The sequence below is a fragment of the Nannobrachium achirus genome, assembly GCF_963921795.1.
Source record: "Nannobrachium achirus genome assembly, chromosome: 18".
Lineage (NCBI taxonomy): Eukaryota > Metazoa > Chordata > Actinopteri > Myctophiformes > Myctophidae > Nannobrachium > Nannobrachium achirus.
Window position 1 is genome coordinate 43,031,654 of NC_137825.1, and position 20,553 is coordinate 43,052,206.

General features: G+C 43.3%; 1 protein-coding gene across 1 annotated transcript; it reads left to right on the forward strand.

Annotated features, from left to right (window-relative positions):
• The first annotated feature begins 137 nt into the window (after positions 1-137).
• Positions 138-20,282, forward strand: rnf40 (ring finger protein 40). The gene is made up of 20 exons (XM_080747771.1): positions 138-178; positions 594-739; positions 845-1,012; positions 1,398-1,683; positions 3,021-3,221; positions 4,251-4,372; positions 4,741-4,887; positions 5,270-5,344; positions 5,647-5,766; positions 8,202-8,381; positions 9,200-9,335; positions 11,003-11,124; positions 12,573-12,835; positions 12,989-13,106; positions 13,388-13,537; positions 15,662-15,874; positions 16,624-16,749; positions 17,269-17,409; positions 18,017-18,118; positions 18,817-20,282. Exons 2-20 carry the CDS (start codon positions 602-604, stop codon positions 18,991-18,993), a joined length of 2,985 nt encoding a protein of 994 aa, XP_080603897.1. The 5' UTR covers positions 138-178; positions 594-601; the 3' UTR covers positions 18,994-20,282.
• Positions 20,283-20,553: the final 271 nt, after the last annotated feature.

A 20,553-nucleotide genomic window follows, 5' to 3' on the forward strand; every position in this document is an offset into this window, starting at 1 on the left:
AAATAAAAAATATATAATAATTAAAACACATATTAGAAATTACAACGTGGTTTCATGCTTGTTAGAAAGTAGAAACTGATTTTTTTTTTTTTTAACAAACTACCGGAAGTATGATTTCGTCATTTCCCGTAGCAGCAGCTAGATGTTGCACGTACGGTCTGTGCAGCTGCTGGTGAAGGTTTGTGATGTTTATTGAAAATGCAGGGTTAACTTCGTATGCTGATGCATATACTTGTTGGGTAGATCATCCCCCTGTGTAACAGACTGTCACTATGGAAAGTCGGCAGAAGATTATTCGGAGAAGCAATCTAGGAGCGTGCTTAAGCTAGCATTTTAGCACAATTAGCATGGCTCGCAAGCTAAGGAAAGCTAGCTAACGTGAAGTCAAAACACAGAAGTAAATTTGTCCAGACAATGAACAACAACACGAGAAATAACTTGACGTCCTAATAAGCAATGTCTAGAATTTGCCTCGATGAGTGCGTTGTTGTGAACTTGATAAATTGGGTTTTCCACTTCAGTTTATGTCCGTGATCAAATGAATGAAATGAAATAATGTAATGTTCCTAACACTGTGATGTGTTGTCCTGCAGAAGTAAACATGTCAGGTGCTGGCGGAGGGAAGCGACCCTCGGGAGGGGACAGCCCCCCTGGCCCACCTGAGAAGAAGAACAAAAAGGAAGAGAAGACAACGACCACCCTCATAGAACCCATTCGCATAGGGGGAGTGTCCTCCACGGTAAGTTTCATCCAGCCATCCTTATGTCCCAAGCCAGTATAACCTCATATTACACGCTGTAAATCTGTAAAACAACAACGCGTTGTGCTCTGCCGTCTCTCGCAGGAGGAGATGGACATGAAGGTGATCCAGTTCAAGAACAAGAAGCTGTGCGAGCGCTTGGAGCAGCGGCAGACGATGGAGGATGAGCTGCGGGAGAAGATCGAGAAGCTGGAGAAAAGACAAGCCACTGATGACACCACGCTGCTGATTGTCAACCGCTACTGGTCTCAGGTACCTCTAAATGTTTCTGCTGGACCTCCATCACAAAGCAACGGTAGTCGAGCATTGTAACGCACTGAACCCACCAAAAAAGTGTCTACTTGCGCGCTTTAATGCGTGAAACTGCTCTTGGCAACGCGAGACATTTGGTCCTCCTAAATACAATGTAATTATATGAGAAAATACACAGACAAACCGTTTCCCCCCCCAGAGCAGCCAGTGAGAACGGCTGCATGCATTAACATGTAGTGACAGAAAAGCGGTGTCTGTGCCTATGCTTGCGTGTCCTGTGGGTTTCTTGCGTTTAGCACAAATCGTGAGTTGACACCAAGATGATGAAAAGTGTGAATACACCTCAGCCCTCCACCTTAATGGTTCGGTGTTGTTTATCTTACAGTTGGAAGAGAGCGTTCATGTCCTGAGCCAGCGCCTCAAACCGGAGCCTCCTGCAACGCCCAACCCTCCCTCGGGGCCTCCTTTGGACCGTGCCTTGATGGAGACGGGGATGATTCCACTGCCCCCAACCCCTGCCGTGCCTCCGCCACCTCTCCCGGAGGCCGAGAACGAGGAGCAGCCAGAGCAACAGGAGGAGAATCAGAAAAAGGAGCCACAGCCCCCTGCTCCTCCTGATGGCCTGGTGGACACGCCCGCACACACAGAGCTGCCACGGGAACCCACAACTGGTGAGGATTTGGAGAAGTTCTCCTGTTTATAGTCTGTCTTAGCTGCGCGTCTTAGCTAGCCATCGCCGTCACCAGTAATGTCGTTTTTCCATTATAGAAAAAGGAGGCATTACAGTGGTTAGAATAAAATAATGGCAAGGCACTGTAGTATGAAAAGGTAGGACAGTATTTTGTTTACTTTAGACTGATGCTAGGTTCTTGGTTTACAGGTGATCCTAGAGTTCCTAAAAGTCTTTGAGATTTTCATGACATGCCCAAAATAGGGATACAAGGTTTAAAGAGTTAACGTCTGTCAGTGGGTCTTATAAACAGCTCAGGCGGTAGGAAGGACTCAGGCCAGCGGGTGTACGGAGAAATTAATGCCTGTCCCTCGGATAAGCTTAGAAGAATGGCCTGGAGGTCTGTTGGAGTGGGGACATGTAGCCCCCTGGTACCCCATCCTCGAGTACGCCAGGTAGAGGTACCCATGGTCATTGGCAGCACTTGGGGTAGTAAACCAAAAATAATGTCAACAGCATATTAAGCCGTTTGTCATTGGCAGAGTTTTGTCAAAATCTTCATGGGTGCAATCGACATACTCGGCTGCGCTGCTCATCCCTCAAATGATTATCTACAAAAGATTGATAAAATAGATTCTCTAGCTTTGCAAGCATATATGCGAGAGTCTGTGAGAGAATTGTTCTTAGGATATCTATTTTCATGTTCGTATTTAGAAAATGTGTTAATAACAAGTGAACAACACTGATACTGCTCCTTAATGTTTTTTAAGTTTTTCTATGAGACCTACTGACCTAGTATTGGTATGTGTACTTGTACTGTCTTTATGAGCCATGTGATGGATAAAAGAAGCCAGTTTAGTAGTAGTATTGTAGCTGTACCATAATAGTCTTGGTGACTTTGAATTGAAAGAATATACTGACAGCAGGATCTCACATTTTAGTACAAAGGGACTGTGAGAAAATAAATCAAACAGACTTTCAGACATATTTTAGATTCCATCACAGTGTGTAACATGGCAGTTAGTGAGGGGATGCCAAACTTTTCCAAGGACCCCCAAATAGCCATAGCCTCTGTCTGTCTGAATTTAATCTGATGCGAGATTAATACAGTATATACCCTGAATATATATTTAAATTCCATTTACTTTTCCATTTCCTTTCCAATTGCACCCCCTGGTGCCGTGGCCCACACTTTCAAAACATGGCGTCGTAACTGCAGGCATCTGGAAGCAGACACCTTTCTAACTTGTTATTTCTGTTTTTGTCTCATTCTCTGCTGAACCTTGGTGTATTTGTCCAACCACAACGCTGCACCCGTCCACCTCCCTGTGCGAGCAGCCAGTCTGCCACCACCTCCCCCCCTCAGTGAGAACGCCAAGGCCTTCCTGGCCACACTGGACCACAGCAGCGAGGAGGAGCTCAGCCTGCAGCTGCAGGACCGCATGCAGTTCAGCAAGGAGGCCGCCGCCTGTCTGGTGTGTGCCTTCGACAGGCTGCACAGCCGCATAGACGAGCTCTGCAACCGCGTTCAGGCTGCAGGTAAGCGCGGGAGGCGTGCTCGCTCGTATGCATATTATATGGCTGTGCATATTTGAACATGTTGTGTGCAACATATACAGTTGTGCTTGAAATTATTCAGCCCCCTCTGACAAATGTGTTCATTAGTGTAGCCACTGTTACTTTGACTTAGAACTTGTGAACTATGCTCAAAACTGTACTTTTTGGAACATTCAGTGTCTTTGCTATTGTTTTATATCCTTTCCCCTTTTTTACAAAGCAATAATCTTCTCTGAACTTTTCTGACCATTCCTTAGACTTAGCCATGTTTCTAACTGCTCTAATCACAGTCAACAAGTCAACAAACAGATTGCACATCTGATGCAACTATTTAAGCCCTTGATTAGTCGATTGCAGTTTATTACAGATGTTTTCAGGTGTAATTAAGAGTTGAATAATTGAAAGTGAAAGTGGCATTTAGCATTGAATTTGGAAAACAACAAATGTTACCTTTATTGAGCTATTTATTTCATTCAGTTGTCAGTTTGTGACTTTAGCCAATAAACCAGATTTGCAGAAGGGGGTTGAATAATTTTGAGCACAACCATAGGGGCATTTTATAATGTTTGCATGGAATATTACTGGGGTTGGGATCCTTTTAGGATTTTAACAATTCTGGTTCCTTAGAGATTCCTAACGGTCCGTTTCCTTTACGGTTCCTTTTCACGATTTCTATTGGGGTTTCCAAATGGACCATTGCAGGTCTGTAACTCTGAGTGTACCAACGGAACCAAATGGACCCTTACGAGACGCATTGTTGTAATAATGCGAGAAATTTGTTTTAATAATAATCTGAGAGTGTACAAATGGAACCAAATGGACCCGTACGGGTCATTGAAATTAAAAAGTTTGAGAACCGCAGGTATTTTAATTATATAGCAGAAGTCCACATACAGTACCAGCTCTGACGGTGTGATGATGAAACCAGTTCCGGAAACGCTTTCAAAATGTGAAGGAACCGATTCTGGTTCCTCAACCTAGATAATATTACAACAATGTGTTCTTTGGCAGTGTGTGAGGATGACACCCAGTCTGACATCGTCAGTCTGAACCGTACGTTGCTGGAGGAAAATGGCCGCTTGCAGGACCTCGCCTCCTTCCTGCAGGGGCGACACCACAAGATGTCCATGGAGGTAGGCTGACTCCAGCACTGTACATGTGTATGGTGGATATTGGGGAGTGTGTGGTGAACCTTTGTGTGTATGTGCGTGTGTGTGCGCTTCTCATAACATCAACAGACAGCCTTATTTGTTATTAGTAATATTGAGTGAAATCCATTATGGTGTGCTTTGGTTTAGAGATTATGCTTTCAGCAGCCTGTTAGTTTTCTGATCTTCTTTAAATTATGACAAGAATGAGAACGGCTCCGTGTGTCCGTTGTCTGTGTGTCTGTTGTGCGTCCATGGCTAACCTCACAAACCACTGGCCCGATTAGCAACGCATTTCTCGCACCCTGCCAGTAGGCCAAGGAGGTAACACGCAGCATTGTTTTTTTCTTCAGTACAACGAGCTGGTGGACAAGGTTACATGTTCAGAGACCAAGGTGTCTGAGATGGAGACGACTGTAGAGGACCTGCAGTGGGATATCGAGAAGCTCCGCAAGAGGGAGCAGAAGCTCAACAAACATCTGGCCGAGGCCCTAGAGCAGGTGTGTGTGTTGTGTTGTGTTGTATTGTGTTGGTTTGTATATATGTGTGCCTGTATTTCAGTGAGGAACACATCATGGCCATAGTTTGTCTCCGGTGCACCTCGGCAGACATTGATAAGACTGAAAGCACTTAACCACGCTCACCAGATGTTGCTCCTTTGTGTGTGCCGATGCATGTCCCTGTGCACGTCGATGCTGCAGAATTGTTTACCTCAGCTATCTGACGTCAACATCAACAAAATGAACATTGTCTAAATGACTTGATTGTGGATTAAATGCATGTGTGCATTGTTTCCTTTTTCTCCTCTGTCTTCTTTTTTTTATATAACAAATTCACTGCCCTGGTCTTTGACGTGTGAACAATTTTGTTTATGCTCCCCAGCTGAACTCTGGATACAACAGTTGTGGCAGCTCAGGAGGTCTACCTGGTGGCCAGATCACACTCAATATTCAGAAGGTGAGCGTTCAGAGACTTCTTTTCATTTGTTTTCATGATTTGAAGCTAATTCTGTAATGAAAATTCAACCATGCTATTGATCTTTTGAGAGGTTGGTTGCTAGGTTGGGAAGGAGAAAAAATAAAACCTTTCCCCTGTGTACCATTAATTTCCCATTCATGCAGTAATAACTGCTGTACAGCCATTACTAGCACACTCGGGATGCTGTATGTTTACCCTACACATCTTTTCCTGTTTGCCATATGTATACATGATTCACATGCAAACACATTTACATCTGTGTGTATATCATCCCACGTCAGTTTGAGAGCTTGAATGCGGAGTTGGAGCAGAACCAGGAGTTGGCTAACAGCCGCATGGCGGAGCTGGAGAAGCTGCAGCTGGAGCTCCAAGAGGCTGTGAGGGAGAGTGAGAAACTGAAGGTAAAGCTTGGAATGCATGACATGTAGGGCTGTCACAATGTAATGACATGACACATAGGTTCAGCCAGTAGAAGGATAAACATTGAGGTTTAGCCACAAGAGGGAGACTGATTTTTACAGGACACATCTCAGCAAAATCTCAGTCTAGATGTCATATTACTTCGGTGACATACCAGCAGTGTAACTGTTCATTTTGTGATAAAAGCACCAAATATGGTACATACATAATGTATGTGGCCTAATACATTTAGAAGAAATTGGGGTTTTGTGCTATTGCAGATAAGCATTCTGATGACCAATAGTCCATGCCAGGTTGAACCTTTTGTTGTGCAAATCTTGCCCGTCTTGTGCAGCTCACATTTGGCGTCATACGTCGAGTTTGACTAGCTGCTTGTTCAGAGCTCAGACTGATGCAATCTCGCGAGACTAGCTGCTGTGTATAGTAACGTAATGTAACAGACCTTTTATTTGTCATATTCGAATATATATATCCAAAGTTGGAATATTTGTTAACAGCTCTAGTGTGCACTGTGAAAGTAAACACTGGGAGTTGCGTTGATTGTTGTGTCCTGCGCTAACAGACAGACACATGGAATCCAGCAGCAGCTGATGTTTATTTCACCAGACGTTTCTTAGTCTGTTACGCACACTCCCTGTGCAAGACCTGCTTCTCATAGTCTGCTCTCACGATAGGCCATGTTCAGATCCCCTCAGACCTGCCAATAATTGGCAATAAATAATCAGGTTCTCCCTTAGGGGTTCATTAAAACCTGGCATCCTTTTCTGGACCACATTAACACCCTTGAACCCAATAATTAATAAAGAGCAGAAGGCCCTCCCCTTGCAGTGTGGGTGCTCGTAGAGGGCGGTGGATGTCTGTAATAGAAAATCACCTCTGTTAGTAATAAAAAGTCTGGTATTGTCTGCAAAATTAATAAGATTTGAATAAGTTAGCATTTTATGAATGCAAACGAACATCTTAAATGTGAAGATTCTGCTTTGAGCTAAGTGCTATTTTAGATTGAGTGAGGAGAAAAGTGGATGCAGACAGAGGTTGTCAATTTCATAGTACGATGAAAGGCAATAATGAAATAATGAAAATTCATTGTATCAACATGTTATAATGATATTGGCAAGGACCATGTTTACCAATGCTAGTAGTAGGTTCAGCACAGTGTCTCTTTGTCAGCCTTCTTGGAATCCAGTGAAAGGGTTTTCTGCTAATCAACCGTGGTGACGCACAATTTCCGAGCAATGGCCCAGGTGCGTGGCATCACTGCCACTGTCCCATTCTCACATTCCTTGGTCAGGGCTACATCAGTGTCATCAGAGAATCCAAAAAGGACATCCCTCCCCTGTGTCTGAGCTTGCAGGTCTGGGATCTGAGCCAAGAGTCTTTCCTTCAGTTAACTTCAATTGTGTAGTGTGCATTGAGCTAAAAGGGGTATTCCACTTAAAAAACACTGATGGGGTCTTTTTAACATTTACTCTGACTTTTGTCTGCAGCTGTGCACCACTGTTTTTCAGTTGCGGTTAACCGCCAGAATACATAGATTTTTCACCGCCGTAATAAAGAATTCATACCGCCCCTAGTTGGCACTCCCAGCATCCTTCCTCTTCATCAGCATTGGTTAGCGTTATGGTTATTGTTGGAAGATGACAACAAACCTTTCTGACATAGTCAATTAGTCAACACCATCATTATTATGTGACCTGCAATAATACAAACTCCACGGATTCAATTCACTGTTTTTCAGAAAGAATCTTATATTCTTATATTTTAAAAATAATACATTCTACTAGAACAACTTAATACTAATCTTCCTGGTACTAAAGCCAAAGATTCCAAGTTCCAACCTGTCATCTTGGAAGGAAAACGGGCGCGTGCAAAATGCGCATTTTCTTGATTTGAATTTCTGTTGATTCACTTCCTATTTTCATGCCGCTGTTCAACTATGAGAGCGGAGAGACACTCACACACACACACACACACACACACACACACACACACACACACACACACACACGTACGTACATGATTTTGTGCCGGCATGATGTGTGGATAGTTTATGGATGTCGTTTTCTGTGGTTTTCCAGCATTCTGCATTCAATAGTAGTGTTGATTGTTTGCAGCTTTGGTAGATTCTGGTATGGCAGAGTTTTGGTTTGGTGCTGTATTTTATCCTAACCCCTATGAAGGTTGTCAATATATGTCAGGGTGAACTAAAGAAGCCACAGAATGTACTAACAATGATTATATACTGAGAGCCTCCTACACATTTGCATTTCATCAGAGAGTTCATATTGCAGGGTCACCTGCAGACCACTGCCTCTGGATCGGTTCTGGGAATCGGTGCCTCGCTCAAAGACATTTCCATATTGTTGGTGGGGGAAACTGAAATCTCAATGCATTTCCCCAACCCATCCCTCTGTAGATGGACCTGCGGAACATTCCAGAGGAGGTGGTGAAGGAGACCCCAGAGTTCAAGTGTCTCCAGTCCCAGTTCTCCCTGCTGTTCAGCGAGTCACTGGGGGTGAAGACACAGCTGGACGAGGCCCGCACCCTGCTGCTCACAGCCAAGAACGCTCACCTCCGACAGATCGAACACATGGAGGTAAATTCATTTAGGGTTAAAAGAGGTGCATATGTTGGAGTTAGATTGGATAATTTAGTTAGATCGTGGTAAGAGCATTCGTTTTGTCGTTCACCACACACCTACCCTACCGCCACCTGGATCAATTCACTTTGATAGTCTTATCAGCGCACTTGTGTAATTCTGCGTAATCACCACGAGATGGCGACAACAGCCATTCACTTTTGTACTTGCTGACGTCACTCGTTTGCGACCCCTCTTTCTTTGTTTATCTACTAGCCTAGCTCAGCTGTGTTTAGCCATTAGCTTACTATGCCTAACTCTAACCCTAACCTTAACCTCAGTAAAACTATGCCTAACCCTAACCCTAACCTCCGTGGGGTGAGGCGCTATCATTCCTGCCGACGCTACGTTGTCGTTGTTGTGGATCAAAGCGACCGCTTGTTCCGCCCTGCGCCGCACGACGAGCGCTCCGGTTCTCGATCTAACTGATTCTTGATCAAGTCGTGACAATCTATAATAGTCCTTTTTTTTCTTTTTACTGCTTTCAATGTTTCAATCTCAGGCAACCTCTCAGGAATTCCTGAAGAAGATTGTCTGAAAGATACAGTTATGCCAGAATACTATTATTATTGATTTGAAGTACTAAAATAGTGATACTACAATTTAGATATCATGCGGTGTTCAGTCTAGTGTGTAGACACAACTTTTTAGTCCATCAGTGATCATGTTGAAGTCCAAAAGGCACTACTGACATTTTCCTGGCCCTTTCATTAAACAATGTGTTTCTATGGCATATTGTGCACCCTCAACACATCTCTTACTGTCTTTGTGTCCAGAGTGACGAGCTATCCCTTCAGAAGAAGCTGAGGACTGAGGTTATCCAACTGGAGGACACGCTGGCCCAGGTGCGCAAAGAGTATGAGATGCTGCGCATCGAGTTTGAGCAGAACCTGGCAGCCAACGAACAAGCAGGTACTCTAATCCAGGGGTTCCCAAACTATTTTTTCTCAGGGCACCCCATGAATATTTTTTTAATCCAAGGCACCCCTACATTATAATTTTCACTCCTAGCACCTTATATTTATAGCATATCGTCGTTGTCGGGTGGAAACCTGGTATGTACAAAACCGTTTGTTTTATATTTATCATCTTTAAAATGTACTTAGGCGTTGTGTGCTTGTAGATCTGCTGTTTTCACTAGTTTTGTGCGACAGAGGTCTCTGCCTGAGAGTGACGATATTTTAATGATCATGTTGCGAGGAAAACGTTGAGATAATAGCCATTTTGGTTAGAACTGACTGAAAATAACGTTGTACTTCAAGTTTAAAATGATACTAAATATTTGTTTTCAAGTATCCAAATAAATTCCAAATATTATCAAATTATCTCGCGGCACCCCTGGACTGCCGCCGCGGCACCCCAGGGTGCCCTGTCACCCACTTTGATAACCCCTGCTCTAATCGTCCAAAGGAAGCTAGGAAGGAAAGTGAAGAATCATTCATTCATCATTTGTATTTTAAGTGCGAACATACATGGGAAGTTCCTGACTGTAGTCTGAGCAGATAGGGCATATGGACCCCTGGTTGATCTTCATTTGTTTGATTTCTAACATTTCTTTACTCTGCAATATGTTAATATAATAGGAGCTATTTAAGCTCCTATTATAATAACAAACGTGCAGAGTCTTATAAGAACAACCTTGCAACCTAAGGCATGGCCATGATTTGTATAGTTTGACTAGTTGAAGATCCTTGTATTTGTGTATACTGTAGTGCAGGGGTTCCCAAACTTTTTTGTCTCAGGGCACCCCATAAATATTTTGAGCCACCCCTACATTATAATTGTCACTCCTAGCACCTTATATTTATAACATATCGCAGTTGTCGGGTGGAAACCTTGTATGTCCAAAACCATTCGTTTTGTATTTATCATCTACAAAATGTACTAAACTAGTGAAAACAGCAGATCTACAAGCACACAACGCCTAGCGATGCGAGGCGTTGTGTGCTTGTAGATCAGCTGTTTTCACTAGTTGTGTGCGACAGTCTTGTATGATGAAGCAGGGCTTTGCTTTACCAAAAGACGTACACATTTGAAACATGGAGATACGAGGTTTCTGCCCGACAGTGACTATATTTTAGTGATTAGGTTGCGTGGAAAACGTTAGAACTGACTGAAAATAAATTTGTACTTCAAGTTTAAAATGATACTAAATTATTTTTTTTAAGTGTCCAAATAAATTCAAAATATTACCAAATGATCTCGCGGCACCCCTGGACTGCCGTCACGGCACCCCAGGGTGCCCCGTCACCCACTTTGAAAACCCCTGCTGTAGTGTACCTGTGAGGTATGAAATGTACGACGTCAGGTTCCTAGCAAGTACTAGTTGTTATGTTGTATCGAAAGACAGGTGCATTTTATAGCATTTGATAGTAACATGTAATCGAGGATGTTGCCTGTACGGGAAGAGTGCACTCACTGTGACGTGTGTTACCTTACTTTACCTACTGTTTTATCGTGTCATTGGACCTGAGCTCATCATTTGGTTTGTGAGGTTTACGATAAAGTACAGTGACTCAAAGTGGAAGTGGATTGGACCTCCTCCTTACCAGGGCTCACCGTCACTCTGCTGTTCTCAGGGCCCATCAACAGAGAAATGAGACACCTCATCAGCAGTCTGCAAAACCACAACCTGCAGCTGAAAGGTGACGTGCAGCGCTACAAGAGGAAGCTGCGAGAGACACAGATGGAGATTAATAAGGTAAAGTGACAAAAAGATGTATTAATAAGCACACAAAAAAGGAGAGGGGTCTGATATTTCACTTTCAACCATGTTTGGAGTGTAACGTCTACACTGGCTTTAGTGAGCACCCCAGGCAGTTTTTAAGTTGTTTGATTCTGTATTTAGATATATTTGATATTCATTTGTATCACACAATCAGACTTTCCCTTTCCTATACAAACACATTGTTAACGTCAAACTCCATTTTGAACATGATGGATTCATTGAAAACACCTGTACATGGTTCTGCTGACTGATATTGGCCTTATAATGCATGAGATGGCTGTTTATTTCAATTCCTTCATTTATTTTTGATAATGTATTAGGAAAACATTTTAAATTTAAACATTTTATTTATCTTTGATTAAATAAAGCCATTTTATAAAATCACAATACACGTCCAATCAACAACTACCGTAAGCAAGTAGTATCCTATTCAGAGGTTCTTTTTGATTGACACGTAGACATCATTTTCAAAGAGTCAAAGACTTTATTTCTCAAATACTCATATTATGTGTACGAGTAATGAAATATTTCCTTATCTTTCCCTACATTTTGCTAACTGTGAGGTTGTGCCTTGTTGCCAAGCATGCGTAACTATTCTGGACCGCCACGTCTGGAGCTTTAACCCATTTAGGCCTAGGATTATTGACTGCTTTAACTATTGAAAAATAGCAGATATACAAGCTCACAGCGCGCTTGTAGATCTGCTATTTTTGAAAAATTGTGAAAATTAGAATTTTGACCCGATTCTATAAGTGTCTTTTGAATCCTTCTAAGGTTTTTTGAGAAACCTATGTTTCTATGTCAGCAATCTAGCCGGCCATCGTCAAAGAAAAGGTCCTTTTCACTTAACTGGAGCTCAGTTAGTCTGTTCTTGAGAGACTGCTATGTCAGTGGTTCTCAAAACTTTTCATGTGAAGGACCCCCCAAATGACATGCATTTGGCCACGGACCCGCATCTCAAAATATTTAGTTCCAGGGACCCCCCAGAAGCTACATTTTTGAGCGGTGGTCACAACGCTCCTATACGTGGCCGTGTGTGTGGGTCTGTCTGTCTGTTTGTCTGTTTGTCTGTCTGTTTGTCTGTCTGTCTCCGTGTCCGTAGCCTGCACTCCTGCAGTAACCTTTTCTGACCACACATGTTAAGGGAGGGGCGCTGTTGCACACACACACACACACACACACACACACACACACCACCGCTCAGTTCACACGAGTGTGATTTTTGTTACAAACGTTCGCTTTGAAAATACATATATTCAAAGATTTGCACACATTTTCACGACTTTTTCTACCAGCTCGCAGCGCGGCAGGCTGTGAGCTTGTATATCTGCTATTTGTCAACAGTTAAAGCAGTCAATAATTCTAGGCCTAAATGGGTTAATCAGTCTGTGGTGGTGGGTGTTCTCGCTTTGCTTCACTAGCTGCGGTGCCAGAGCGGAGACACCGCCACCGTCCTCATCCTGGAGGAGACGACGAGCGACAGCACCGACGTGAAGAAAGAGGAGGACGAGGAGCAGGAGGAGGAGGAGGAGAGGAGGAAGGAGCTGGAGAGGCAGCGGGCCCGCGAGAGAGAGCGGGAGGCCGAGAGGGAGCGAGAGCGTGAGCGCGAGAGAGAGAGGCAGCGCAGCGAGGAGTTGAAGAGGAAGGACTCTGACACGTTGAAAATGCTGAGAGCTGAGCTCAAGTACGTTGCACATTTTCAATTCACTTCAACACTAGTTTTTTTGTTAATTTGGTCTTATCGACACACAAGGCTGATGTTAATGGGTGTGTTAAGCTGATGTCACTGTTCTTGTTTTATGATGCAAATGAAGCTCTCTGTCCTGCTTTGCTTCAGGAAAGCCCAGGAGTCCCAGAAGGAGATGAAGCTGTTGTTGGACATGTACAAGTCTGCCCCCAAAGAGCAGAGGGACAAAGTCCAGCTAATGGCAGCCGAACGCAAGTCCAAAGCTGAGGTTGGTTCACTCGCTGCTCCTCAGAATCTACTCCACATCACAGCAGGGCTTCTATAACTGAAAAGTGTTGGCTCCGTATTTTTTGACCCAAAGCTGTGTGCTGCCATGTTTTACTTGTCTTTATTTGGTGAGATCAGACGTCCAAATAACAGTGATGCAAAAAAGTTACAGAGTGGATACACAAAGTGTACTTGGACCTGACCCGTACATACACAGGCTTTCAAACTGTAGAAATTTGAGTACTCAGATAAGGGTGTTCCTCTGGTATCTAAACTAACCAGGTGGATGAGCTGAGGGTGCGTGTGCGGGAGCTGGAGGAACGAGAGAGGAAGGAGAGCAAGAAGCTGGCCGATGAAGACGCCCTGCGTAAGATCAGGGTGGCAGAGGAGACCATCGACCACCTCCAGAAGAAACTCACTGCCACCAAGCAGGTAAATGAGGCTAACACACAAAGAGAATGGGTGTGAGAGGTGCTTGTCATGTGAAACCATTCCAAAAACATTTGTGTGTGCAAGACTGTTCGTTGAGTCACGACATTGTCTTGAATACAACGCAGGTTTCACACATGGCCCGATACGCCCACGCTGCACTTTTTTCTTTGCGATAATCATTCAACTCTTGACCCAGCTGCCTCCTCAGTTTTGACCTCACTTGAGATTAGCAGATTATTATCACATGTAGAGGATTGAGGGGAGAGTCTGTGATTTCAAGAATGTATTCTACACGTCTATATCTCAAACCACCATGCATAGTCTTTACCCTATAAGTGTCTATTGACTCATTGTTAACACATGGGATGCTCAGGTTTCTAACATTTCTAGCTGTTGCTGCTGCCGCCGTTCACTCACGCTTTATTTTGAAGAGCCTCGGAAGCTTTGTGCGTGTGCACGTGGGTGTCCACTGACGATTGAGGAAGAAAATCCATTTGTTTACAAACGCTCGCGAAACTAAAATCCAAACCGCGGCCGGCCATCGCGGTAAAGTGTCGTCGTGAAAACAATCAGATCTCTGCTTCCCTGGTGTTCTTTTCACCTCATTCATAGATAAAGCCCTTTTTATGTTTATGAGTAGAATGGAAATCAATGCAGCCTAGAGCATCCATTTTCTCTCTCTCTCTCTCTGTGCTACGGGGTGACGTATGACTAGGGTCATTCACAGGTCACAGCATGCACGCAGCACTGTACGCAGCGCTGTACAGTTAACCCTTTGTTGTCTCGTTCATGAACGAGACAACTCCTTTTGGCAGGGTGACCCCTAGTGGCCTTAACTCATTACTGAACGAGTTTGGCACCCAAGTTGTTAATGGATGAACAGGAAGAGAAAATGTATATTTTTCAGGACACATAATTCCAATTTCTAATGGAAATTCCTGATTTCGTGATTGTTGGGACCGTTTCAATGTTTACCCTACAGTAGCGATTTCTGCATTGTATTAGAATTGGTTACAATAACTTAAACATTAAAATGAGAGGCCAGAGATTTCTTCTTGTGTGCTGCATCTGCAAAATCTGCATGCTGTTTTGTCCCATAAACCCCTCCCTGTCACAATCCCACCAAAGACATTATCTCTGCCAACATGAAATACTTCCACAATTCAACAGTCTACCTCTATGCTTTACATGACTGGGTGTACTGAAATCTGATTTTCCTTCTAAACCGCCTGGAGCAGCGTAATCATACAGAAACAGGAAGTTAGAGACATGATTTGGACATGATATTTACATTGCCCGGTAAGCACATTTGATAGCCCGGTATTGAATTTAGCATTTGGTCACAAAATTCCACCTCAAATCAGAGGTCTCTATATATTTCCTGGCACTTGTTAATATTTCAGTAAAGCGGTCCTCATTCGAACGATGACGTCTGTCTCAGTGAGCTTAGTTTGATTTGGAGTGGTGGAAGTTGGGGGCTTTAACCTGTTGCTTGTCATCGTCCTAGCCTAGGCTGCCTATCCCTAAAAGACACCACAACCCCCTACCCTAATCAATCTTGTGGTGTTCTTATCTTATGGTTATGAGAACCAGACTCCATTCTTTCTTAAACTGGAGTTCACACGCATCCAACAAAGCTCAGACAAAGGCACTCCCTTTTTTCCTCTCTCTCTTGACCCTCTCTTAAAAAAATATATATATATAATGAATAAATCCTTGCTTGCATCCCCACACCCTACACACAATGACATGCACACAGACAGCCCTGAGAATTCACCTTTCAGGAGGCCAGAGGCAGAAGTAGTTATCACTTCTCCCTTGGACAAGCGAGAAGTGATCACCCCCCCACACACACACACTTTACCCCCACCTTTTCCCCCTACTCTGTACTCTACATTTAGTGTTACTTGGGATGATATTTAATGTTTTTTGATGCTACTTTATATGTTGATTAATAGAATACCAAGAACCTCCAACAGCAATAGGGCCACAAGGACCTTTTTCGGGTGTTCCATTTAGGCAGGGTGTTTTGGCTGTACAACATTTTTGTCTAATAAAATATTCAATCAATCAAAACAAACAAACTCATGTCTCGGATACCTCTCTGTGTGTGTCTCTCTCCAGGAGGAGGAGGCCCTGCTGAGCGAGATGGACGTGACGGGCCAGGCGTTCGAGGACATGCAGGAGCAAAACAGCCGCCTGCTGCAGCAGCTCAGGGAGAAAGACGACGCCAACTTCAAGCTGATGAGCGAGCGCATCAAATCCAACCAGATCTACAAGCTGCTGAGAGAGGAGAAGGAGGAGCTGGCTGAGCAGGTCATGACCTTCAAGACCCAGGTTAGGAGACCCACGAGACCCATGAGATGGTTTCCAACCCTTTTCATATCAAGGTCCATTATTTGTTCACAATTTGAGCCACGGACAACCATTTGATGAGATTTAGCCCCTCAGACCCAAAACTTTGAATATTTTGTTTTCGTTGGATAAGATGTTGTCCACAATTCCATGCTGTATTGACGTTGGTACCATAGAAGTGAGAACAGGCAAAACGTTGATCAAAATAAAAATTCTTCTACGTTACGGGTCCATTTGGTTTCATTTTACACTCAAGAGTTAAAGATCTATATGGGTTGATTTTGATACCAACTCTCCCCATTTAGCCAGTGACACTGGTTGAGAACCATTGAGATAGATGGATGGGACATAACGGCATCCATATTTGTGTCGAAGCATTGAACAGCTGCACCAATGAGGGACTGAGGGCTTAAAATGTTAAATCTGTCATTGAATTAAGTAATTGAAACTAGACGGTAACAGGTATGTGTTAACACTGCCTCATCTTATTTTATTTTATTTATTTTTAATTCATGGTTTATCTTTTCTCTTGATGCTGAAGCACTTTATTCACTTAACTACTTACAGTAAATCCTGGCGTCCCCATTTTGGGCATGTCAGTATAGGCAAAGTTTGATGAAAGTTCTTCGAAAAGTGGTTAAGTGCTTAATTTAATATTGTACTGCAATTTGGTCAAACATTGGACGTTTTTAAATGTGCTAAACTTGACTTAATGTGGTTGTCTGTCACAGGTGGACGCACAGCTGCTGGTTGTACAGAAGCTAGAGGAGAAAGAGGGCGTCCTCCAGAGTACACTGGCTGCTCTGGAAAAGGAGCTTGGGGTCCGGACCCAAGCAGTGGAATCCAACAAGAGAAAGGTATACTGGAGAACTCCCATGGGTCAGACTGATTTTCAGCCACGTGCACTGCTGGCTCACGCAAAAGACCAGCGCAGACATGACTAGTTACTTTCTATTCCAGCCTACAAACCAGTCCCACTGAGGTCCTGTTGCCAGTATGTAGCGAGTGTTTATTTATTTTTTAATCATATTTTTGGGGGCTTTTCTGCCTTTATTGATAGTATTACATTGAAGATAGGACAGGAAACCGGGAGAGAGATGGGGAGTGACACACAGCATTGGAACCCTTGACGCGCTGTCAGGCTGCATTAGAGCCTGGACCGTTAGGCCAGCGGGCGCCCCTGTTGTGATAGCGATGATGATTGTGTTCTGCAACCATGTCACCAAGTCAATGTACAGCTACTGTACTCTGCAAGTAAAGTGAATCTATAGCTTGAGCGAAACGTAAATGTTCAACATGGCAGCCAAATCACTACCCGGCCTCTGTCTTATTTATTTATTTTCCACTAAGTGTATCCTGTTCCTTCTGTGCTCCAGGCAGTGGAAGCTGCCCAACTGGCGGAGGACCTGAAGGTGCAGCTGGAACACACCCAGGCCAAGCTCAAGGAGATCCAGGTCTCCGTAGCTGAGAACCGCACCGCCCGTGAGAGGGAGAGTGGAAACCTCAAGCGAGCGCAGGTACGTCGGACGTCTTTATCAGGCGCAGGGAGGCGCTCATCAAGAGTTGCAAGACTACAACTACACATGAAGTGGAGGGAAAAAAACAAGTTAACTGCCAGACAAAGGCATGTGGCCAACACATGTCAGTCATTTAGTCTTTTGGCAAATCCGCCAACGAAGAGCACCTTCCAATCACTACTCTGATGTATTATGTTTCCTGTTTCATAATGTATCCCAGGGGTGATCTTTTCTACTTGCTCTTCCTCATTAAAATTGACATTTATACTTTATCTTCATTTTACTGCTTCATCTTCATTCTGTTACTGCCTTAGTTGTTGTTTTTAATATAACATGATCCCGCTGCACAGTTTAATGTGTGAACTGTGCAACATGAATACAAATGAACTACTTTACTGCACCTAGCGAGGACTAGTAGTTTAGGAGTCTACTATAGTGAGTTTGAGTGAGCTCTGGCTGTAATGGTCCTTTTTTCATAACAATATTAAACTTGAATTGCATATAGCGCCATTCATACTAAAATGCAACTCAAAGCAATTAACTATTTTATTGAAAAAATTTAGCTAACAGCAGCTTTGACAAAAAAAAACAAACGTCTGTCTTCCAGGAGGATCTGTCCAGGCTGAGACGGAAGCTGGAGAAACAGAAGAAGGTGGAGGTTTACACAGATGCTGATGAGATCCTGCAGGAAGAGATCAACCAGTACAAGGTGAGAGTGAGTGAGAGTAAAGATGATGGGGAACAGTCTGTTTTATCTAGAAGCCATAGAGACAGGAAACTGAGGGCAGAAAGATAAGCGGCACAATTCTCAGATTTGGTGTTTGACACACTGTCCAGTCATCTATCACTGCACCCCAGGATGAAGTGCCACTATGACGGGTTTGCATGTTCAGATGCTTATATCTTTCCTAGATCTGCCAATTATATGAAGGTTGCGAAGTGGCTATGCAGAGCTGCATCATAATATTGACAGGCATTTCAGTTGATAATTGTTTTAGCTGAATATTGCAGTTGTGATATGGACTGGGTGAACACAGTCCTTACCACCATTGTGACTTCCATTGTGCAGTTTGAGTTGAATAAAGCATTTAGGCTTGCAGTGTGATTTTAATAAGCCAGGTATTCCACACAGCACCAGCAAAGCTTGGCAGGAAGTTGTCAGTAACACCTTAAACTGTGTTTATTTTGTCATCAGTAGTGTTTCCCTCGTAACCATCCGCTGAAAACGGGATTGATTGATTGATGTATTTATTGACAGAAGAATTTTGTATTTACATATTTGTACATATCTGTCAAAAGGATCAAACAACGCCCCAGAGTGTATTTCCAGTGTGATCCTTTGAGTGTTATTGGCATAGATTTGAGTAATTTGTAAATAATTCTTTGTTCATGCTTGCCTCGGTCCAGGCTAAGCTGCGTTGTCCGTGCTGCAACACGCGAGACAAGGAGACGGTTCTCACCAAGTGTTTCCACGTTTTTTGCTACGAGTGTCTGAAGACGCGCTACGACACCCGGCAGAGGAAGTGCCCCAAGTGCAACTGCGCCTTTGGAGCTAACGATTTCCACCGCATCTACATCACCTAATTCACACAGAGACACAGGAGAGGGGGAAAGAATAGTAGGTGGACAGAACCAAAGGAGAGGAGACAAATGAACTGAGGATATATTCAGAGAGGCAGGCATTCCGATGTGTCTCCCAACCCCCCCCCCCCCCCCCCCCCCCCCTTCTCTCACGCACACTCATCGGAAAAAGACTTGTGTTCTATTGCATCATTGCCAGTTGGTGCTAACGTTGGTGACCAAACGGATGGCGAGAGACTTTTGACTTGAGTGAGAGTGTTGTGCTATAGTTAATAAAACACAGTTGTTTGTGCATACAGTGATATTCCTACATGTGGATGCTCTGAACTGTTCTTTCTCTGTCTTGTCTTTGTTTTGCAATCCTTGCCAATGTTAAACATCTTTCACTTTTAACTGACTGGGTCCGTTTTATTTGTTTATGTATTGGGGGAGATGGGTGGCACATGACTGATTAACAACACGTAGTCTTTTGGATTCTGTTGTGCTGCTGATTTAGCTTATTTCATGAATTCGATACAGTTGGAATTGCTCTTAAAGTGCCAAGTTAACCGTCTGTTTCAGATTGCACTGGAATGTATGCATACGTTTTAACCATGTAATCATCATTATACAAAAACTTAAGAATGCATTCTATAATTCTATGAGTTAACCCTACACTGAATCTGTTAACAGTACCGCCAATACCCAAGAGGCGTCCAGCTTAGTCTGGCTCTGATTCAGCACATACGGAAGTGTTTGGATCACCTTGGGCAAGAATCCTCGCTGTGTGTTCATTTTGTTACCATGGCGCCCACTGGAGAGTTTGACACAACATCTGCAGCTTATAGTGCCTCATTACTGATGAAGTCACTGCAATGGAAATTCATCTCATATGGCCGTCCTTAGTGGGCTGTGCTGCCCTAAGTCCTCCTAGACCACTTTACCAAAGGTTATCCGTGACATTTAAGTATAAAAACATCTGCTTCACAACATGGTTCTGCTTTAATTGAACTGACGAACCCCGTTTTTTTTCCTCCCTCTGTTCGGATGATGCGAGTTGTTTAATGGGTATTTGGTTAGCGTCTGTTTGACGTTAGTTCTTGTGGGAAAGGCAGTTCACACTAACATTACATAAAAGGTTCCAGGCTTCAGAAACTGTTTTTTTAATTTTTAATTTTATTATCATGCATTAGGGTTAAATTAAGAGTTAGCACTTACACTATTTCAATGCATTGTTGAGAATGTCTGAATATTTTTCATTGATAATGAGTGGGCTGTGTTTCTTGCTCATTTGATAACATAACCTGTCATAAATAAATTAGAACCGGTTTCCCTTTGTGCTTAATGATAATTTTATGTCACGCACAGCAGAGCACAAGTCTAATCTGTTGTGCTGTGTTGTCTGGCTCAGAGCAATTTTGAAAAGGAGCCAACATGATTGCACTTATGGCGAGCGTTCATTGGGTTTGTTATTGCATTTTTGTGGAGTAGACTACACCCCAGCCCCAGACATTTGTAACTTGACTCTGCGTCAAGGACATTAAATATTCAAATGTGATTTTCTTTTTTTCCTCTAACAAAGGA

Bases quoted from the DNA above. Each gene is read 5' to 3' on its own strand.
- rnf40 (XM_080747771.1), top strand. From the start codon at position 602: ATGTCAGGTGCTGGCGGAGGGAAGCGACCCTCGGGAGGGGACAGCCCC. The intron at 13,107-13,387 runs GTTGGTTCACTC...TAAACTAACCAG, and splicing joins AACGCAAGTCCAAAGCTGAG to GTGGATGAGCTGAGGGTGCG. The intron at 13,538-15,661 runs GTAAATGAGGCT...GTCTCTCTCCAG, and splicing joins AACTCACTGCCACCAAGCAG to GAGGAGGAGGCCCTGCTGAG.